Raw genomic sequence first — 23530 nt, 5'->3', positions numbered from 1 at the left:
GAATTATCAAAAAATTCTATTAATTGTTTGTGTACAAAATAAAAAATCGGAGAAATTATTATGTTTTATTATCATCCCTAGGGTCCTTGGGATCGTCCCGACCGCATTATATACCTACCTCAATTTACGCGAATAATGATTTCAAGTATTAATATAACATTGAAGTATAAGCTATTAAAGGAAAGAGGATGTTTCTAAACCTTTTTTTGAACTTCATGGGAATTTCTCGTATGGTGGTATAAATCTCAGGCTTATATTAGAATTTTGTAATGGAAACAAAAATTTATGTGGACAAAACCCACAGAAATATTTATGTGGACATTTCTATATACATACACCTATGTTAGCAAGTGGAAGCATCTTAAACTTGCTTCATGATAAGTTGTATTTTTATCAATTTCTTCATTAGGATCATGTTTAATCTTAATAGACAAAGGTATACTATATTCAGTCTTTTTGATAAGTAAGGGATTGTAAAAATAAAGTTTTTTCATGTTTTTTTTTTTAAAATTAACGAGAAAATAAACGATCAAAATAATGTGAAAAAGTTGTATGCTGTTTTCAATATAAGGAAAAGTGCCTTATCAAAGAGAGTGAAGTAGCTCTACGATTATTATGCATTCAATTGCGACGGCTTGAACCTTGATGCTATAGCTCGAGAGAACTTCACTTTTGCTGGGTAAATGGGAGAAGAACTCCATGCAAAGGTTTGCTTTACAAAAATGCTAACACAAAAGAGGAAGAAGTGGGATGATGGTATAGCAATAATTAAACATTCAAAAGAATTTCAAAATCGTTATAGATTTGAAATCAGAGATTTAGAAGGAACAATCGTCGAAAATTCTATTTATAAATCAGAAGAAGGAGTTCCTCCAGTTGGTGAAGATCTTCGAGTCGGAAAACTTATAGTTAATATTGACTCATACGATTCAGGTTCAACCGAAGAAAAAAAGGAAGAACCACCTCCACCACCTCCAAGGACATTAGTTCGCCCAATTCGAACAGCAGGTGCTAACAGATTTGTAGCTCCTCGATCTATTCCTCTTCATCAAACCAGAAATTCACCAGAAAAACAAAGCCCAGAGAGAACCCATGTCCCACATCTTAATGTCCAAGTACAACCAAGTCCAATAAAGTCAAGTCAACCAGTAATACTGTTCCAGAAGAACCACCCAAGACAATTCTTGTTAAACCGCGGACATTTGATGAGATTTTAAACTTCTATTCAGACAATCCTTCGCCACTTGATCAATTTAAAGTCACCAAGTCAATCAACGAAATCACACTTACGCATGAAACCAATCTCAGCTCGATAAAGGAAAGCATGCAAGACGGTACCAAACGAAAACGCCCTGACGAAAGCCTTTCATACGAAGATTTCCCCGTTGATCCGAACACTGACTTTAAGTCTCCACAAAGGACGACTGGCTATGAGTCAACTGACGTCAACCAAACGAAAGACAACATCATTGCGATCAGCTGGGGCGGGAAACTTGCTCCCAAAGTTCCGACGGTTCCATTTGAATTTGAATGCCTCGACGATTACAAAACCGCTTTTTTAGATGGGATTTCATATGAGTTAAATTACAAAATCAATGAAGTGTATAAGATGTATGTTGCAGCGTTATTTTCTGCATCCAACAAAGCGCCTCGTTGTAAAGCGCATGGTCCTGCAGCATTTAACGTTGACAAAAAAGGGAATTATTATTACAAGTGTAAACAGTGTAATTTTTATCAACCAATTCAACCGGACATAATCACGCCATCAAGGAGAGATGTCAGGTCCATTGCGACAGTCATCAACTTTATGCATGTGCGTAACATTAGTTATCACGAGTCAACATTAATCAGAAAGAACAACGTTTACACGCTGTACTTTTCCGACGACAAACTTGACAATGTAGAGTACTCAAAAGATGATTTGTGGGTGATTTTCTCAGATCACATTTCCCCCATATTTGTTGTATCGGAGTCGTATGGGGTATCCCAGAGAAACCGTTTAGAAATAACACCTTTTTTTAATAATCGTTTAATTGAATTACCGATGCAAATTAAAGTCACATCAATTCGTTTATTTAATGTCCAATCAGAGAAGTTATCCATTTCCAAATTATTTAGTTTAGATGAGAGTAGTTTACCAATTTTACCTGTATTACTTAATAACAATCAACAAAATGTAGTAACAAATGATTTTCTTCTTAATGATAAACAAATTGAAGAAATCCGAAATATTGCCGAAGAAATTAGTAACGAGTATCATTTGAATGAATATCAAAAACTTTCGTTAATGAAAGTGATTGACTTTTTCCATCCAAACACTGCGACGCCGCTGTTATTAATTCACGGAATCTTTGGCGCAGGTAAAAGTAAGTTACTTTCCATCATAATAATATTCATAGACCGGATACTAAAGCTGCTTCACCTCGATGACCAAGTGCTCATAGCCTCGTCAACAAACGTCGCAGTCGATAACATATTGAACAATTTAATCGAATACGAATTTGAGGACTTTACACGTGTCGGCTCAGTCAAAAAAATCAAAAAGAATCTTCTTCCGTATGTAACCGGCCACGGCAACGACGAAGCGATTAGCGAACTGCATTTGATAATTTCGGAGACTGATAACAGTGAGCGGAGTGTGGTGCAACGCGCATTAGAAAACGCGCAAAATGAATATAACCAAAAGAAATCCAAGATAGACAGCGTCAGAGTTGTAGGTGCCACTTGCGCTGCGACGTCCTTCAGCGTTATGTCGAACAAAAAGTTTTCTTTTGTCATTTTGGACGAGTGTTCGCAGCAAACGGAGCCCGTATCGTTGCTCCCAATTTCCTTCGGCTGTAAACGGCTGATCTGCGCCGGGGACCCCCTACAACTGCCGCCGACGTTAAGCAAAAGTGCGCCGAACGGTTACGGGCGGCCACTTTTCTCGCGAGTCTCCAAACGGTTTCCGCCTGTTATGCTGCAGACACAATACAGATGTCACCCGTCAATCGCTGACATATGCAGCTGTTTGTTTTATAAGGGAATGGTCAAAAAACGGCGTCACCGAAGATGACCGGAGGCCAGTTCTGGAAACCCTTCCGACGATGTGTTTGTTTGATGTGAAATGCGGAGCTGAGCAATACCGAGGAGGAAGCATCTGCAACGCAGCGGAGGCAATCACAGTGGTGAACCTTGTGAAGTATTTGGTCGACGCTGGCATCAGTGCGAGAGACATTGGCGTGATCGCGTTCTACAAGGCGCAGGTGGAACTCATCTGCGAAGGTCTGACTGTGGACGGACAGCGAAAGAGAACAATTGTTGACGTGTCGACCGTGGACGCGTTCCAAGGCGACGAAAGAGAAGTTGTTATCATAACAACAGCGAAGACAAAGAAGACGGCGTTTGTGGACTCGCCCGAAAGAGTAAACGTCGCTGTGTCGCGCGCGCGAAGACATTTGTTCGTCGTGTCGAACGTAAGGCCGCTGATCGAATCAGAGCTGTGGAACACTCTGTTCGCAAGGGCGTGCAGGGCGCCCAACAAAAGAATCGCGCTCGAGAACGCGCCGGACACGGGCTGGAGGCCGTTCTGAGGAAAGAGAATCAGAGACGCGCCGCACCCTCCGCGTGGATGTAATAAAGAACATTTCCGTTGCAATGTTTAAATTCGCTGTGCACAAAGTGTATAAATACTTTCGAATTACGAACGAACGCAAATGCGAATTCAGTAAAACTTTGACTGCGTTTTTGGAATCGGCGGCAGAAGTGGAGCTGAGTCGCCCACCAACTTACTTCCGCATGCACATATCTTTGAATCATTGCAAAAGAGTTAATTTGCTTAGTAATTTGATGTCTCCTTTGTGAAACATTCGATTAAATTAATTTGCAAAACTTTCTCAAATATTAATTATATCTTTGAATCATTGCAAAAGAGTTAATTTGCTTAGTAATTTGATGTCTCCTTTGTGAAACATTCGATTAAATTAATTTGCAAAACTTTATCAAATTGTTCTGAATTCAACGTGATGATTCATAATGCATTACAGATAAAACCATTTCTTGTCTATAATTGTATGCTGTCGTAAGGCGAAAAACAATCTAAAGCAAGCAATTCCTCGAATGGCGTAATTCTCACCGCAGTTTGTGCATTAATTGCGGTGATTGTAGTAGTCACAATTGTCGTCTTAAGGAACAAAAACAAAAATTCAGACCCAGCGCCTGAAGTTTAATTGCTAAACAACCTTAATTTTTTATCAGATTTTCTACCAAAAAAATTATGTTTAGCAATAATAATTTTAAATTTTTAAAATTATTATCATGCATCATTATTCCAAGTCTTTAACAAAATTAATTTCATTGTTATAGAAAATAATTTTATATACATTCCACAATTACGTTTAATTCAAGGTATTATTGTCAACCGTATAAGTAATATACGATATTAATTTATAATAATTTCGAACGGATTACTGTGTCAATAATCAACCGTTTAGTTTTGAAAGAAATTGAATATATCGCCTATTCCGATATTTTGTTTGATTTTTGATCGGATTACATCTGATTTTTTACAACCATTTTCTGGCTTCAGACAACGATTTCCTCATCAACGTTCTATAAATACGAGGACACTACCTTAAATGAGTTTACTAAAAAATTAAAATTAAAAATCTACTACATAAATCTTCGTGTGTTAGTCCTGTTAATAATCAATCAATTGATAAAATAAAAATATATAAAACATCGTATATATGTTAATTTACAAATCTTAAATTGCCCCATCCATTTCAGTTTGGTTGTATTGGTAGTTTGGTGGGGAAATTGTTGTAATTGTTGAAGATGAAATCATTTTTGAGTTTCTAATCCAGTTGGCCAATATATCATAATTGTCTTGGTTGCTGAGAAACTCTTGAGCCAAAGAGCGTGCTCCAAGCCACATCAGACGTGAGTTTTTCTTTGTAATTGGTATATTTGGAATCATTTCAATTTTTATCCACTTTTTCTCGTCATCACCTTCATTAGAGACAGTAACTTTTCTGGCTTTGACGCTTTTTTTGATGGGATAATTGGAATTATGTTTAAATTCATCAATGCTTTGTCGAGCTTGAATATCAAAAACAACTTTATCTTCTGGAGGAAGTGATTTCCATTCTTCGTTTAAAATTTTTATTATTTCTGTTGATGAAATGTTTGAGTTCATGTTTTGTATTTCATTTCTTCGCTTGTTACAAAATATCTGAAATCCAGTTTCTGGCCTTTTTGGTTCAAATTCTGTTGTTGATGTACCATTTGAATTGTATATTGCATCATTTTCCATTTTGGTTGATATAAACGGTCGTGTAAAACCGTTACCGTAAACTTTACATTAATAAAAGTGGTATAAATTAACGTGCTCCACAAGATAAGTCAGATGACCGTTTATTATCCATCTAAAATTAGACTTATTAAAGGTTGCAAATGAAGGGAAATATACTTTCTGCCTTTCAAGACTACTTTCCAAAAATTATTGAAATTATCAATGAATATCTCAGACCACGTACAGTTGACTTTGTTCTTGAGCATGTAAATAAATTAGTTAATTATTCACTCAAAGGTGGAAAAAATGTTCGCGGAACTCTTGCAGCTTCAACTTATCTTGAGCTAACCGGATTTTCTCCAAGTGATAATTTTGCTCAAGTTGGATACATTCTTGGCTGGTCAATTGAATTACTCCAAGCGGCATATCTTGTAGCAGACGATCTCATGGATCAAAGCGAAACACGCAGAGGACAGAAATGCTGGTATTTACTTGATGGTATCGGAAATTCCGCTACAAATGATGCGCTTCTTGTTGAGAACCTTGTATTTGTTCTTATCAACTATCTCCGTGAAAGGTTTCTTGATGATGAAACAGTTGATGAAATTATATCTATTTTTAGATACATCAGTACAATCACAACCATAGGGCAAACATATGACTCAAAAGCCGAGTCATTTACTCTTGATTGCTACAAAATCATTGTTGAAAACAAAACCGCTTATTACACATTTTGGCTTCCTATTTCTGTATCAATGATTGCTTCACAAAAACTTCCAAAAGGTAAGTATAATGATAAGTCGTTTACACAATTCATGCTCGACATTGGTTATTTCTTCCAGTCACAGGACGATTATTTGGACGTTTATTGCGATGAAGTCACAACCGGCAAAAAGGGAACCGACATAATTGACAGAAAAGTGACATGGTTTTCATGCAAAGCGTATGAACTTGGGAATGAGTCACAAAAGGAAGCAATAATGAAAGTTTATGAGAACCCAGATCAAAGGTATGAAGCTGTGATGAAGGTTTATGAAGATTTAGGTTTGAAACAATTGTTTGAAAATTATTCCGACAAAGAATATGAAAAACTTTCAAAAGAATTGAAAGAATTGGATCCTGTTTTCCCAAAGAATACATTATCGGAACTTTTGGGTTCTTTAATGAAAAGAAACAAATAAGTAAAATTATTTATGTAAACTTTACAAAATAATTTCAATTAAAATAAAATTGACAAAATGTTTTCAATGAATCGATTTTTGCTAGAAAAATCCGTTATTTCATTCGATAAATGAACTCAACAAAAAGAACCAAAAGCTTAAATCTATCACAACATCAGGCCAATGAAATAAAACCTTCTGATGTACATGAGCTTAAGCTTAAAACTCAACAGATTTTACTTAAAACTCGTCAATTAAGAACACAATTAAATAGATTAAATGATAAAATTACAGCCAAAACAAATGCCATTAATAAAACATTTGAACAGCAATCAGGTCAATCACCAATTGTTACTAATCATTCCAATTCTGTTCCACAACTTCAGCGTAGTGTTGAGTTAGCAGAAAATACATTATCTTCTCTTAAAGAAGAAATTGAAGCAGCTTATCAAGACGATAAAACTTTCATTGTCAAAGAACTTGAAGAAGAAGTCAAACTTGCATATTGTGAAAATCAAAGATTATCACAAGAGGCAAAAGAAGCTCGACAGCAATCAAACAGCACCTCCAAACTTCTTAAGGATGCTACTTACAAAGCTTCGAATCAAAATATCCAGGAGTTACGTTCATCCATCCGCGATATCCAAGAAACTAACGCATCACTTCGAGATAAATCATTTGCATATTCATCAAAGAATGAAAAGCTCCGAGTTGATCAAACGATACTAGAAAACGAACAGAACAAAGTTTCACATCAAAAAGCAATTGACGATGCGAACAAAAAGAAAGAAGAATTGACTGAAAAGCTCAACAAAAAGACAGAAAAAATCGAAAAACTTAAACAAGACTATCAAGAAAAAATAGATGAATTAAATCAAATCATTCAAAAACAGAAACAAGTGATCAACGATTTTCTTTCAGGGAACTATAAACCAAAAGAAGAGAAAGAAAAAGATGACAATAAATCAGATGATGATATGAATCAATAAAATATTCCTTCAATCATTTTTTAAAAAAGAAAAAACAAAGTTATTCCTTTTTGAGGATAAGCTGATAAAAATAAATGGTATTATCACAGAAATAAAGCACTAAAAAAAATATTTAAAAATTTCATTAAGATTTGTCACTTTTGATAAAATGACCGTTAGGGAAAAACAAGACGAAAACGGTTCTTTCACAGAAAAACGCTATCGGTGTGTTGAAAATTCTATCGTTCGTCTCAAGATTCTTTTAGTAAGTTAAAATTACTCAATGACAGAGGGATCTCATCCTTTTAAGTTTGTTTTTGTAGGAGATAACCTTTCAGGGAAAACATCTTTGTTGTTTACATTTCTTAATGGTAAATTCCCTAAAGATTATGTTCCCACTATATTTGACAATTTTGTTTGCTCGACTGAAATCAATGGTACATCATACCATTACACTACGTGGGACACACTTGGTGATGCTGACGGCTTTAGGGCATATTTACGAACATTATCTTATTATGGTACAGATGTTGTTATGCTTTGTTTTTCAATTGAAGATAGATACTCATTTGAAAATATCAAAAAGTGGCATAGTCATATCACAAAATATATAATCAATCCTGAAATTCTTCTTATTGGTACAAAATCAGATCTAAGAAAATCTGTTCCGCAAGGGCCAATGCGTTTCCAAAGATGAGGCGATAAATCTAGCGAAAGTAATTAGTGCATTTGACTACGTTGAATGTTCTGCTCTTCTAAATGAAGGTATTTACGAGATATTTCATAAAGCAATTTTAAGGGCAGGCAAAAAGAATACACACATTTCAAAATGTTTTGTTTCTTAATTAGTTAAATTGTTTTTCGTTATTTATGTATTGTAATTATTTTAAATAAAAATCTCATATTATGTCTTACTGTTTTACTTTCGAAATACAATTTAATAATTATTAATTAGTGAAGAAGGATGCACCCTCAGTGTTTAAACAACTACTGTTAAAACTTGTGAATTTTCAAATTGCTTTGTGTCTTAATTATATTCCCTAACTGTTTCATCAATTTTATATTTTTATCATTTGTTAATTTAAATTATTTATAATTCTGTATGTACCATACGAGAATAAGAGATCCATGGATTCCATATATTGATGTTTTTTAATTGATTTACTGATCTCGTAATAATGGAAATATTGGATATCTTGAATATAACGTTTACTTTGTTGTATGTATTAAATAATGTGGTTATAAAGTCCATTGGCTTTATGACCAATTTGATTTCGAATGATATCAAACTGATTAGTAAAAACTGGTACAAAATCCCGTTATTGTTTTTTAAAATAAGCTCAGAGAATTGGTGTTGAAACAAATGTGAACACTTTTTAATTAGATGTATAAATTATTATGCTCAAATTTTCATTAAAGCCTTCTCACTAATCATCGATATATTTGGTTATATTCCACAGAAGAAGAAATATTAAATTAAAATTTACATCAAAACAAATATTATTATAACGTAAAATCGAAATTACGTTTTTTATTCAAAATTTATTTTTTGTATATATATTTTGTTTAATGTATTAATCATTGACCTTCAACATGTCTAATTAGATTAATAAATTTGTCATCAAAGAGCCCAGTTTGCTTTTGATTATCTGAAGATTCTGAATTTTTATCTGAACCTTTGTTCAGGATTTTCCTGCTTTTTGGAACTATAAAAATTATTATTCCAATGATTAATAAAATTGCTACAATTGAACCAAAGATAATTCCTATTAATGCATTTGTAGAAATTTTTTTAGTTGGTTGTGAGTTTGATAAAATATTAACATTATCAAAGAATAATCAAAGTTATAGATAGAATATTGAACAATTGTATATTCATAATGAATTATTTCTGTAGATATATAATAGTAACATGTATTATATAATGTAAGTAATAAAGAATTACAAAAACATGCGTGAAATAGATAAAATTGATTAATGTATCCGAATATAGATAAGCTTTTATTGGCACAAATATTTCTGATTCGGGAAATGTTTTTGTTTCTAAAAATGTGCTTGATAATAAATATAATAGATTTAGTGAATGCATTTGATCTTGTGAATGTATTTGTGCGTTGACCAAGGATATTGGTTGCAATCATCAAATGGGATTTGTGAGATATTTGAAGTCCACCAAATGTTTCATTTCGAATTAAATCTGATTATCGTTGAAGATTTGCTAAATATTTTGAAGAAAACGACCTTATATGAAAATTTTAATGTTTTTATTGGATTTACCATGATAAACATATAATATATAATAGAATGAAACATAAGATTCGCAAATAACAAAAATGCTGTATTTATTAAATTAATAAATAAATAAAAATATTTTGTCCTTAAAACATGTTTATTTATATTTCACTTATAAATTTTTCTTCTTTGAAATCGTCTGAAAATGGATCTTCTTCAATATTTGAATTATTAATACCAACTGAAAATGTATTATCTATTTCATTAATTTTATTATTATTTTCATCTGAAACATTCATTTCTTCTTCATTTTGTTTTCGCTTCTTATTTTGATATTTAATCATAAATATTTTTATTATCATTATAAATGCAATAATTATTACAATAACAATAACAATTATAATGATAATTAATGTATTATTATCATCATTGTTTTTGCATCTTCGACACAAGAAACATAAAAGAAATTCGAATAATAAGTAAAATATTCTGGATAATATACAATTGTATAATTATAATATATAAAATAGACATAAATATATTTAGTTTCAGATTCAATAAAAGTAATTGAATAAGATTTTAAGAACGTATAATAATAATAAATCGATAAAGTTTTTATAAACGATAAAAAATAAGTTAAAGTATAAGGATTAACGAAAGTAAAATTCATCGAAAATGTATTAACATAAGTATTTGAATCAAAGTTATTTTTTGCTCTGGTAAATGTGTTTGAATTAATGAATGTATTTATGTTAGTAAATGTATTCGATAATTTGTTATTTTTGATATAAATTAAATAACTTTAATATTTAATAATAAGATAAAGAATATTAAATATAATTAAAAATGAAATAATATATCGAATGTTAATTGTTGATTTAAATATATAACAAAATATAATTAACAAAATATATAAATTCCTCAATAAAAAATAAAATATTTTTACTTTATTCACTTTATAAATATCAAAATAAATTGAAATTTTTTTTAAAACATGAATAAAATGATTTTTAAATATAGAAGAAGAAATTAATTCGAAACATATTTTAAAGACATCAAATAGTTCTATAAACAAATGACTAAATAAATGATAATATTCATAACTTATTTGATAAATCTTTTTATATGAGAAAAATAAATTTTTGTTATTTGAAAAATTTTGTTATTGTTGAACAAATAATGAGTATAATCGTTATGGTTCTGTTGATTTGTTGTTACATTTTTGTTTTTGAAATTTATATATTTTAAATTTTTATGGAAAATATTTTCATGTTTTTTGATGATAGATCCTTTCTTGTATTCCAAGTTTTATTAATGTTTCATGCATTTCTTTACATTTCGACAGAAACAAAGCAGTAACAATTATTTTACATTATTTTTTAAAACAAATACTTAAAAAATTTAATATCATTTTGCATAGGTTTTATCTGAATACTTGTCTTCAAACAGTTCAAGCCTTTTTTTAATACAAACTGGCATTGAAATAAATTTAATAATATCTTAAAATTTCATAAAGTTGAAAGTAATTTGCCATAAAAGGGTCATAAGCCTTAATCAGGTGTGTATGTTTATCGATAATAATATATAATGACTTAGGTAGAATTAAAGTATGTTAAAAAATTAAATTTCATAAAGATATGCAAACAAACTTAATTTTAGAAAACGACCAAAATTAAGATCCAATTATGGAATTGGTATTCAGATTTTTTGTTTTATTCATCTGACAATAAACGGTCGTTTTGGTCTTCAAATACATTTTTCCTTTTTATTTCAGAAAATATATAAATTTCACATAAATTTTAAACTCACCTATTAGTAGATGGTAATATATTTTGATAACTCAAAATAATTTACAAAAATTCATTCTGAGAATGCAAGTTGAAAGCTTGATTTCTTATCTATTATGAGTATTTTTGTTCATATTCACTTAAAATTAATAAAGAATAAAATAATTCATAATCAAAGGGAATATATAAGCTGAAGGCTTTTGCAATTAGAAAAGCACCTTGTTCAATAAACTTGAACCCACATTTTTGCCAAAAAATAATCTTAATTAAGCATAATTATTGATTGTGAAGACAGAATCTAGGATTGTTATATTTGCGAATGATTTGAAGAACAGGAATAAAAAAAAATATTTTCAATTGTTTCCAATGGTAATATTGATTTATTAGAAAATGCAACACTTCCACAGACTTTAAACAGTTCTTAAACACTTACATTAACTGTATAAACAATTACCGACTTTAAACAAACCTGTCATCATAATTATAGGAAAATATTTGTCCAAAAAAGAAAACAAATAAAAGTGGAAGTGTTTTGTGTTTAGTTTTTTAATAAATCTAAAAATTAAGTTTAAAATATATATATATTTATCAAAAGAAATAAGAGAAGAAGGTTGCAATAGTAAAAAAATTTGATAAAAAAAGCATGAAATTTGAAGAGCTTTGAGTACGAAAAGAAACAAAAGAAGTGCATTTTTGTGTATAAAGAAGATGACATAAGATCTGTTTACACAAAGAAAAGAACCACCAATTCTGGCATAAAAGATTTTGGTATTTCTAGTTTCATATAAAATCTGAAGATTGAAATCATATTGAGAAATAATTTAAATTTAATGAATAAATGTATTATCCTTGAGTTGAAACCTTCTTAAAACGTCTTGGGATGGCATAATATTGTGCGCTCAAGATATAATTGTTACAATCACTAATTCCCAAAGAATTTTCAATGAAAATAAATTTATTTTTTATTAATAATGATCAAAATCGACAACAATTTCTTATTCAGCTTCATCCGATTCGTCTGAGATTTTACCATAAAAATCGAAGTTAATTTTGTTATTATTTTTCGGGAAATGGAAATATGCGATGATTAGTGCGTAAGCATTTATCACTATTAGAGGCACTATTTCATCTGTCACATTATACTTAGATGCGTTATTCCACAAAGGCAACAAATATGCAACTTGCAAAGTAATTATCGACACTAATGACAAAACCGAATATATCAAAAATTCCGAAATTTCGTCTTGTAGCAAATTTTTATAATAAATTATAATTCGGAAGACATAATATATCAAATAAAACATTCCAATTAACACATCTAAGTTCTCATTATTAATAAAAATGGCTAAAATCAATGTGAAAAATAAAAAATATTCAACATAATTATTCATAAATGAAAACGAATTCGACTTAATCTTAAACAAAAGTAAAATATAAATTCGGAAAAAACAATTCAAAAAATGTCGAAGAAATTTATCAATTGTGGCCAAGTTTTCATGTGGATAAAATAATTGGATAAGATGAAATGGGAATTCGCAAACAATTAATGTGATTAACAATGCAAATGTTAAAATTGTTTCGTTTCGATGATTTTCATGTTTGCTCATGCTACGATGTAATGAGATTAAGATAAATATGGTACATATGTAAAAGATAACACGCAGAATTGAAATAAGTTTTCGTGTTAATGGATTTTCAACTTCAAACGTTAATGAGGCATATGAAATTGTGTCAGATTCAAAGCGAAATTTGATATTGGCAGTGTCATATTTGTGAATGTATTGTTGATGAACAAATAAACGCTGTGATACATTGTCAGTAAAAGATAATGAATTAAATTTAACATTATTTTCAATAGAAATGCTACCTTGAGAATTTTTGTAAGAGACATGAAAGTTTCCAGTAGCATGTTGATTGGGTTCAGTGTTATTAGAAATAAAAAATGTATAGATTTTTAAGTATTGATAGAAAGATGTTAAATCAAATAAAACAAATGACTCAGTTTTGACTTTGTAAGGTCCTGCAATATTTGTTTGAACTTTTAATAAAGATTCGCCAAACATTATTGAAATAAATGAAATTAAAATGAATACAAAAACGCAAAGAAAGTTTTCTTTTTTCTGTGAATTATCTATTTCGAGAGTATTAGATGGTTCGTCATGAATATCTGGTAATTCCTTTTCATTGATCAAAAGCATTTTGCTACTAAACGGTCAATTACGGAAAAGTGCGACAAATAAATCACTGAATTGATAAAAATTATTAAATAATTATCGCATATAATAAACCGATTTTTTTCAATTTATAACCGCTACGATACCTATCGTTCACAAGACTTTGATGCGATTTTTTGATGTTTTAATTTCATTTCGATGCACGAATGCCCAAATTATAAAATCTATTTAGAAGGCATACAATAATGCTTTGGGCCTGAATTCCATGATATGTATCAAACATTTATTAATTTCTTTCAAACAAATCAAGTAAAAAGAATGAATCAAATGATTGAGATTTCCATTAATGATTTCTCAGAAGGAAGTTATTTATTTAGATTTAGACATATTCTTGAAACAAATCCAAATGTAATTTTTCAAATGCTTTCAATGTGCGCACATAAGGTTTATGTAGGAAAAGAACTTTCAGGAGGAACTTTGTTTCATGTCGGAATCAATGATTGGCCCAATTTAAATCGCATTAAAAAATTGAAATCAGAAAATGTTAATACGATTGTTAGGGTTATAGGCATTGTTATTAGTGTGTCATTAATTGATTATCAAATTGTTGAAAGTGATGTTATTTGCAAAAGATGTGGAAAAAAAATTCATTTTGAAATTGACCAAAATCATTGTCCATTTTGTAAATCGACACAATTTTCTGTTCTTGACAAAAATCCCAAAGTAAAAACATATCAACGGTTTGTACTTCAAGAATTTGGTAATAATTCGCAACTTTTATGTGAATTAAATGGCGTTCTAATTGATTCTATACGAATTGGACATATCATTGATGTGACAGGAATTGTTTTTACTGAAGATTTGGATCGAATTTTTAAGATCTCAATGAAAGTAAATTACATTCGAAAATTAAATAATATATATAACAAATTCATTACACAAATAAATGTTCAAGACATAACAAATATATCAAAAGATAAATATATTTTCCCAAAATTAGTTAATTCATTAAATACATTTTTATCACCATTAAATAAAGCAGCGATTTTATTATTATTATTTTCTACTGAAGAAGAACCAATTCATATATTTATAACAAAATTTTGTCCGAAACTTATAAATTCGATATCGAAACTTATAAAACATTATATAAACATTGATGAAGCATCCGAAATATTAATTCAAACTAAGAAACAAAAGAATTGGATTAAAGGCGGTGCATTAACACAATCAAATTTAGGTTTATTAATCATTAGTGACATCGAAAAATTGATTTCTTCACAAGAATTAATATTCGATGTAATGGAAAACAAATTCGAAACTATTGACATAAATCATTTAATCGACACAACATTTGCGTTGTTAATATTTTCGGATAATAAGAACAAAATAAATCCGAATTTATTAGAAAAGTTCACATTAATCATTGATATACAAGAAGAAATATTTAATACAAATAAACAAAGATCACAAAAGATGAAAAAATTCGAAGGTTTTCCTAAATGGGATAATACACATTTACCTTTAATTGATCGATTAAGAGGCGAAACACAAAATACTTTTGATTATAAAGAATTAATGAATTATATATTATATTCAAAACAATATATTAATATTCATTGGAATGAAAAATGTCGGAATTATTTAAAAGAAGTTTCAAAAGATATCGGAAACTTCTCTAAAATTAAATATCTTTCTCAATGTAGAGCAAGAGTCGAATTACGTAATTATGTTAAAGAATCAGATATAAACGAAGTCGCTGAAATAATTATCGAATGCCAATCGGAGAAATTAATGAAAAGTTCCACAAGAAAAGTTCGAAGAAATTCGAAAAATGAAATAATTTCCAATTTTATGAATGAATTTAAGAGAATTGCAAACTATAAAGAAAATGGAATTGTAAGAGATAACGAAATGAAAGAAATCGCAGAGTTAATACATTACGAAAATTCGTTTATGTCGTTCGAACATTTGATTGAAACACTTCAAATAAATAATTACATATTAGAGTCTGGACCGCACATGTACAGGGCAGGAAACAGACCATTGTAACCATTATAGCAAATGTGTAATTACAAATGTGTTACAATAGAAGTTTAATGGTTTTAATAAGTTACATGTTTTTAACGTTAATTACTGTTCAAAATATAATTACAAAGTATAAAGAAGCGAATATTTTATTGCCCACCAATTGGCGTCAAGTGAAGTTCGTTTGCGAAGTCATCGATTATTTGGTTATTTCTTGGCGAGAATATTGCGAAGACGACTTTATCGAAGTAGTCCTTCATCTTCTTTTCCACCAAGAAGTGGTTAAATATTGACGCGACTTCCTTTGGCGAGTTACCGAATGCACCGCATCCGAAAGCGCCCAACACCACCGCCTTATATCCTCCTTCGATGCATGCCTGTATGATCTTTCTTATTCTTTCCTTCAGCACTTTGCCGACTGTCTTCGTGTCATTTGGGTGTACCGTGTTATATCTTATTGCAATTGGCGCTGGCGATGTAATCACGGACATATAAAATGGCTCATCGAGAAACTTAAGGAGATCATCGCGGAACACTGGTACGTTCGGGGAGATGATCAAGTAGTCGGTGTAGAGCTCCTCGTTCATGTGCTCGAAGTTGTATGTGTAGAACTCCGTTTGCGTGACAATCGATGGGAACAGCCCTGAGCATCGACAGATCGACTCCTCCTGCGTCCACGCGCCGCGATAGAACCCGCCGCCAGGCTCAACCGGGTTTGCGAAGTTGAGGACAATTGTCTCTTTGATTCCTTCATTCACAACAAGATGATATGCAGCGCCAACGGTGGTGCATATGCGGAGTTCCATTGCGCCGGCGCCGCTCTTCTTACGCGGTATCTTGAACTTGTGCTTCAAGTCGAGCGTAACAGTGTTCGTAACACACTTCTCTAATTCAATTGTCTTCTCTTCGCCTTTCTCGTTGGTGTATTTCCCGGCTTTGCAGATCTCGTCCTGCTTGAGCGCAACAAGGGGATACGACTTGAAGTCCGGCTTCTCACCAAACTGATCGAAGTTGCTGGTGCTGTAGAAACTCATTGACAAACGATGGCGAATTCAATGCGCCGATGGCCGCATTTCAGTTGAAAGTAATCGTGTTTTGATGCAGATTTTTCGGCGGTTGCCGGCACTTTTGGAATAAGTCTGAAATGGGATGGAACCAAAGCAAATTACAGATGAACAAGAAGAACTAAACAGTTCATACAATGAAGCGCCAAGCACTCCTAGCTTGGATACCTCACAACAAGCAGGCCAAGAAGAACCAAATATCAAAGAAACGAAGTTCGAAGATAACTTACAAAATCCAAACGAAACTAATATTAAGAGCCTAAATGAAACTAATCCTCAAAATCCAAGTGAAACTAGTCACCAAATTCCAAATGAAAGTAATCTTCAAAATCAAAATGAAAATAATTCTCAAAACCTAAATGAAACTAATCTTCGAAATCAAAATGAAAATAATTCTCAAAATCAAAATGAAAATAATTCTCAGGTTCCAAGTGAAACTAATTCTCAAATTCCAAATGAAACTAATCTTCGAAATCAAAATGAAAATAATTCTCAAATTCCAAATGAAACTCATCATCAAGCTCCAAAACCCGAACCCAATAAAACTAATTCACTTCCCCCAAAAGCGCAAACCAAAAAACACATTCCGATCAAATCCACAAAGCGTTCACATCCAAATGTCGCGGACCCCATTCCTCCTCGTCTCAAGCCGCTTGTGTACCACCCAAACACATCTCTTACATACCAAGCGCTTCAGCGCAAGCAAATTTGCGGGCTTCCACAAAGCAGCATTTCCAGCATTGTCGCTGATCTCCGCGGATACATTGACGCTGCCATCGACAACAACCTGTTTGACGAGGCCTGCTACGTCCAGAGCTGCATTGACATCCTCAAGGAAGACTCGTCAGTGCATCAAACTGAACTCAAGCGTGAGATAACCGCCATAAACCGCAAAATTCTTGAGGCTCGATCTGAGCTGAATGAGCGCCTAAATTAGTACGTTTCTACACTAACACATAGTTGGAGCGATCAAGAGAAACTCATTGAAAAAGAGCATTCAATGAATATGACTGATCTTGAAATGAATCGGAAAACGGCACTGAAGGAACTTGACATGGAATGGGATTCGCCGAAGAAGCGCCAACAGTACAGTAAGCCATCACCGAAACTGTTGAACCTTCGGCACGTTACGAAGATGCTCATTCAGAACAAACGGTTTGACGAAGTGAAGCAAATGTCAAAGTTAATTGAGTCAACAGAAAAAGTGGAAACCGAAGAGGCCGTTAAGAGGATGAATAACGGTTACCAACTCGCAAACAAACATTTAAATGAACAATATGATCATGAAGCAGAAGTCCTAAATGAGGTGAAAGAAATGAAGTTACATACTCTGAAACGTTCTCGTGACCAAAATGTTCAACCAATAATGAGAAGAATTGAAAATCTCGAAAAACAGAAAAATAAGATACTGAGTAATGAAAAAAGAAATGAAACTTCTGCTGTTACATCGCCAAGAAGAAACAATACAAAGAGATACAATAGTTACTCAAGTAAAAGTCAAAATGTGCAATTGCCATCAATCATTGCACAGCCAAAGTTAACAATACCACCAGTGAACTTAATAAAGAGAGACGAGAAAATGGAAGTGAAACAGGAGAAAGGAAATTCGGCGGAGACAAAGTGTCGGAGAAATACGCTAATTCGACTATCGGCAGTTCATAAAAGGGAACAAACGAAAAGACAAAAAAAGAAATAAAATTTGTTTGAATTGAATAATTTGTTTGTACAAACCATAATCAAAGAGCTCGAAAATGTTTACATGGAATTGGACCATTTTAACGGCCACTAAAATGTTTTGCCTGATTCCACTTTTTGAGTTCGAAATGACCGATTTGATGGTAACTCAGTTGATTATAACCGTTACAAATGCTCTTGTTGTTATTATCTTTTTTATTTGCGAGAATTAAATCTATTGAAGGTTACAAAGTTACCTGAGGCACTTGCTGATATTAATTTACAGGTTAGAGTCGTTATACCATTCATAACATCTATCACAATTGAAGATTTGAAATTTCAAACAAATGCCTAAGGGTGATATACTAGAAACACAGCTAAATATAGATTCGAATTCATTTCTTCTAAGTGATATTAATTCGTGGAAAACAAATGACACAATTGGCATATTTGGAATTTCAAAATTTTGTAAAAATTTTATCAATTATCCTTATTTTACCACGTCCGCTGGCTTATTTGAGACAAATACAATATATGATATTTTGCCATTCAGTACATATGAAATTAATATTAATTTAATTTCTTACTATCATATGATTCCAATACAATTGGAATTTTAAATGCTGATTCAAGCAAACAAAACTTAACAAATCAGGAAAAAATAAAATTTATGTTTGGACATATTGAAGATGTTTCGAGTAATATCCCAAAACAAATAGCCATTATTTTTGTGTATAAAGTATTTTTCTTGGATATAAATTTTGAAGAAAAATCATCGTAATAAAAATATATTTTTAAAGATAAATTCCCATATTTATTTAATATATATGATAATCGGATGGAACAATTTCAACGTCACTTCACATAAACCAGATTTTTCTTAAAAAACCACACAAAATTGCGGCTGATCCGTTTATCCGATGGAATAAATCTTCTCAAAAGTATTCAAAATAACCCGTTTATGGTTTTTGAATTTGAATATGTCTTCTCAATTGTGTTGTAAAACAGTTTCAATTATCAGCGGGTCGGAATTCCCAAAAAAACAAAATTTTTCATGCTTTCGATTGATTCAACTTCGTTAATATCAAAAATAAGTGGAGAATGGATTCCTTTACATTCTCGTGAAAAATTATCAATTATCAGAATCATAGGAATTACATTTGCTTTATTAGGGTACCAACTTGCATATTCATGTAACTTTTCATTAATCACTCCAATAATGGGACGTCTTGGATTTTCAAATAGAATTAAACCAATTATTTGGTGGGCTGCCCCAATCACAGATTTAATTGTTCAACCAATTATAGCATTTTATTCTGATCAATCGCATTCACGGTGGGGAAAAAGAAGGCCATTTATTTTTGCTGGAGGCCTTGGAACTCTTATTGGATTTTTACTAATATTTTTCTGTGAAGAAATTGGAAAATTTATAAACTCAAAACACGAAACTTCCCTATCTCAAGCTGTTTTTGTTTTTGCTTTTGTTTTAATGAATATAGCTTTAAATGTTCTTCAAGGACCAGCACGTTCTTTAGTAGGAGATACTGTTCCAACTCATCAACAAATTGTAGGGAACACAATAGCTACTATCATGAATGGTTTAGGTGCTATCATTGTTAATCTAGTTGGAGGATTAGATCTTTCAAAATATACCAAATTTACCAACGAACAACTTGTTTTCATCATAGGGATGGTTTCAGTTACATTTGCAGTCGGTGTTACTCTTTTTTGTGCTCAAGAAGAAAAATACAATGGCCCAAAAAGTGACAAGTCAATGATTGTTGAAATTTATCGCTCATTTCGTCATGCTCCAACTGAGGTATTAAGAGCAGCAGCATGTTTTAGTTTAGCATGGTGCGGGTTCTTTATGTTTCTTGTAGAGACCACCGATTATTTTGGTAGATCAATTTTTCATGGATGTCCTACAGAAACATCTGAATGTTCATACATTGATTATACGAAAGGAGTTAACTTTGGTATGCTTACAATAGCATCTACTTATACTGTTTCATTACTTTATGGTTTCATCCAACCGAAAATAGTAGATTTAATTGGAGCCAAAATTTGCTTTTTGATTTCACAATTCATTGAAGTTATTTGTTTAATCGTTTTTAATTTTATCAAAATGAAATGGATACTTTTTTCTTTGTTTTCTTTATTAGGAATTTCTTTTATGTCTTTTAATTCGATTCCTTTTGCAATAGTTGCAATGTGCGTACCTGAAAAAGATATGGGCAAAAACATGGCCGTCGTCAATTCTTGTGGTTGTATAGGTCAACAAGTAGCAAACGTCTTGATTGGATCAGGCGTGGCTGAAGTTTGGCCCAATTATTATAATTTACAAATTGCAACTGGTGCGGTTTTCGCTTTTTTATCAGGAATCTTGGCTGTGAGATTAATTGTTCCTGAAACGAAACAAAATGATACTTAATCACTTTTAGAATAATTTCATAAATAAATGTTGTGATGTATGGATTAAAATTATTTTCTTATTTTTTTCAGGGGCATGCTGGCAGAGTCACTGTCAGTGTAACCGATTGAATCATCAACACCAGCGCAGACACAATTACCAGAAACGAACACACCACATCCAGAAACAGAAGAAACAGAGCATACAGATAGGAATTTAGGACCACTGTAACGTATTCCATTTCAATGTTAGTTTTGACAATTGCCTTCATATTATGATGTAAGTAATAAACCTTAAAATATTAATAATTTTAATTTAAATTATATTTATTTTCATAATTTTGCGTGAACATTTTTATTTTTTATTATTTTCATTTTGCATCGCATTTCAGTAACCACTTTCTTAAAGAGTGATTTGTAATAGAAAGTAAATGAAAATGTCATTATATGTAAACAAAAGTATTGAACTATCACACGAAAATGGATATGTTGATGTTAAATATGCAATTTCATCATAAGCCTTTATAAAAATTATTTTATTTTCTTGTAAAACTTCCAATATGAGAAGTTTTAACACCTGCAAACACATTCATTTCGAACATATTTGTTTCTTTTTTATCATTATAATATATATACCAAAGATTAAAACATCCATTAAATGCATTATCATAAATTTCATAGTAATAAATAAGAAGATTAAAATTAACAAGAAAAGAAATCAAGCGACCGTTTAATACATCCATATTTCGTTCTTCAATTGCAAGATCACATAAATTACGAAACAAATCAAGGGAATAATACCAGTTCTGAATTATTTGGAATCAAATGTAATAGTGAGATTGATCCAAATCAATTAAAAATTGCAATGGAATCACTCGGGTTTGAATTTAACAAAGAAGAAATGCAAAAAATGATAAAAGAATTGGATCCAAAAAATAGTGGTGAAATAGATTTTCAAAAGTTGTTTACTTTAATTCATCAAAGGATGTCAACAAGAGATATGATTGACCAAATACAACTTGCATTCGATATGATGGATGAGGGTGGTTGTGGATATATATCATTTTCAGATTTGAAAGATATAGCCAAAAAATTAGATGAAAATATATCAGATCAAGAAATACACGAAATGATTAATGAAGCAGATGTAGATGAAGATGGCAAAATTTCATTTGAGGAATTCGTTTCTCTTATAAGAACTGCTACATTCTCATGAATAATTCTATTTTATAACTAAGTTCCAAAACATTTTAAGATTTTATGTTTATTGAACTACTTTCATTTTTATATTAGTTATTGATAAACAGGATGAAAAAAATCTTTTTTCCAGAATGGGGCCCCCCTCCCGTTGTAAATAAACCGTCGCTTTGTTGGCCAACTTTTTTACTTTTCCAATGTTCCACTTCAGAGCACCAAAAAAAACAGTTGTTGTAACTGTTGATAGTCTACCAACATGGGAAGTTGAAGGCCCCGCTTCACTTGGGTTACATCCAATTCCCGAAGAATCCCAAAAATCTGATTATAAATATGATAAAGAAATCAATTCCAAAGTCACATTTTGGATGCGTGGTGACAGCAGTGTTTTAGCAGCTGATGCAATTGTCAATGCGGCTAACTCAGGACTTTATGCTGGTGGTGGAATATGTGGTGTCATTCATTCTGCTGCTGGTCCAGAACTCGAAAAAGAGTGCATGAAAGTAGGTCCATGCCCCACTGGTAAAGCTGCGTTAACCAAAGGTTACAATCTCCCTGCTAAATATGTAATTCATGCAGTTGGTCCTATAGGTGAACAACCGGAAAAGTTAGCAGAAGCCTACAAATCCACCTTGGCATATCTTGATGGTGATAAGATCAAGAGCGTTGGTCTTTGTTGCATTTCCACTGGTATATACGGATATCCAATTCGTCCTGCAACCCACATCGCACTTAAAACTGTTCGAGACTTCTTAGAAGATCCCAACAATAGAGCAAAGACAGACCGTATCATCTTTGTTGTCTTCGAGCAAAGAGATGTCAACGTTTACTACCAACTTGTGCACAAATACTTCCCACTCGATCCGAACGTTGTACAGGAGCAAACGAAGAAGAAGGAAGAAGAGAAGAAAGAAGAAGCGAAAGAAGAGAAAAAAGAGGAAGTGAAAGAGGAAGTTAAGGAAGAAGTGAAAGAGGAAAAGAAGGAAGAAGCAAAGGAAGAAAAGGAGGAAGAGAAAAAAGAAAGTGAATAAAATATGAAACTTCTTCAAGTGAAATTGTACTCAATTATTATGCGAAAGATAAATGTTTTGCGCATTTTTGGATGACTTAAGTTTCATATTCAATGTGTTGATAAATCAGAATTTTTTATATACTTTTATCTTTAATGATAATCAATCACTCGAGTGATGCAAATTTACGTTATATTTAAATATGTATATTATTTTGAATTTTTATGATAAGTTTTAAATTTTGTAATAAACCATTTTTTTTATACAATGAAATTTTTTGATGATTATATATATATATGGTAGTCCCTAATTATTCTAAAGAAATTTTAAATCGCAATATTTTAGAATAAGAAAATAAGTTATTAAATTTTCCACTTTTTATTGTGAATCACATTATTATAGAAACAAACAAATATATCTATGTTATTTATCTTTAATCCATTAATATAATCTATTGAGATTTTAAAAATTGTAGTATCATTTTTTTGTAATGAATATCTACTTCTTTATTAAAAAAAAATAATCAGAAAATTCATTTTTCAACTCAGGAGTTAGTCC

General features: G+C 31.4%; 8 protein-coding genes across 8 annotated transcripts; 7 read left to right on the top strand and 1 right to left on the bottom strand.

Moving 5' to 3' along the window:
- Positions 1–722: 722 nt before the first annotated feature.
- On the top strand, positions 723–1217 carry GO595_004187 (uncharacterized protein; the record flags this gene model as incomplete). The annotated part of the gene is made up of 1 exon (XM_067917291.1): positions 723–1217. The coding sequence occupies one exon, from the start codon at positions 723–725 to the stop codon at positions 1215–1217; it is 495 nt and encodes a 164-aa protein (XP_067775725.1).
- Positions 1218–1324: 107 nt separating this feature from the next.
- Positions 1325–3572, top strand: GO595_004186 (protein ZGRF1; the record flags this gene model as incomplete). The annotated part of the gene is made up of 2 exons (XM_067917290.1): positions 1325–2809; positions 2934–3572. The coding sequence occupies 2 exons, from the start codon at positions 1325–1327 to the stop codon at positions 3570–3572; spliced, it is 2124 nt and encodes a 707-aa protein (XP_067775724.1).
- Positions 3573–5433: 1861 nt separating this feature from the next.
- GO595_004185 (Farnesyl pyrophosphate synthase) lies at positions 5434–6453 on the top strand (the record flags this gene model as incomplete). Its single annotated transcript, XM_067917288.1, has 1 exon — positions 5434–6453. One exon carries the CDS (start codon positions 5434–5436, stop codon positions 6451–6453), a length of 1020 nt encoding a protein of 339 aa, XP_067775723.1.
- A 110-nt stretch (positions 6454–6563) lies between these two features.
- On the top strand, positions 6564–7421 carry GO595_004184 (uncharacterized protein; the record flags this gene model as incomplete). The annotated part of the gene is made up of 1 exon (XM_067917287.1): positions 6564–7421. One exon carries the CDS (start codon positions 6564–6566, stop codon positions 7419–7421), a length of 858 nt encoding a protein of 285 aa, XP_067775722.1.
- Positions 7422–15770: 8349 nt separating this feature from the next.
- On the bottom strand, positions 15771–16655 carry GO595_004183 (TIGR02452 family protein; the record flags this gene model as incomplete). Its single annotated transcript, XM_067917286.1, has 1 exon — positions 15771–16655. The coding sequence occupies one exon, from the start codon at positions 16653–16655 to the stop codon at positions 15771–15773; it is 885 nt and encodes a 294-aa protein (XP_067775721.1).
- Positions 16656–16770: 115 nt separating this feature from the next.
- Positions 16771–17622, top strand: GO595_004182 (uncharacterized protein; the record flags this gene model as incomplete). Its single annotated transcript, XM_067917285.1, has 1 exon — positions 16771–17622. One exon carries the CDS (start codon positions 16771–16773, stop codon positions 17620–17622), a length of 852 nt encoding a protein of 283 aa, XP_067775720.1.
- A 2226-nt stretch (positions 17623–19848) lies between these two features.
- On the top strand, positions 19849–20790 carry GO595_004181 (major facilitator superfamily transporter; the record flags this gene model as incomplete). Its single annotated transcript, XM_067917284.1, has 1 exon — positions 19849–20790. The coding sequence occupies one exon, from the start codon at positions 19849–19851 to the stop codon at positions 20788–20790; it is 942 nt and encodes a 313-aa protein (XP_067775719.1).
- A 1372-nt stretch (positions 20791–22162) lies between these two features.
- On the top strand, positions 22163–22993 carry GO595_004180 (Appr-1-p processing enzyme family protein; the record flags this gene model as incomplete). Its single annotated transcript, XM_067917283.1, has 1 exon — positions 22163–22993. One exon carries the CDS (start codon positions 22163–22165, stop codon positions 22991–22993), a length of 831 nt encoding a protein of 276 aa, XP_067775718.1.
- Between the last annotated feature and the right edge of the window lie 537 nt (positions 22994–23530).

Source organism: Histomonas meleagridis (assembly GCF_020186115.1).
Source record: "Histomonas meleagridis strain 2922-C6/04-10x chromosome Unknown contig_25, whole genome shotgun sequence".
Taxonomy (NCBI): Eukaryota; Parabasalia; order Tritrichomonadida; family Dientamoebidae; genus Histomonas; species Histomonas meleagridis.
This window is presented reverse-complemented; position numbering and strand designations above follow the sequence as displayed.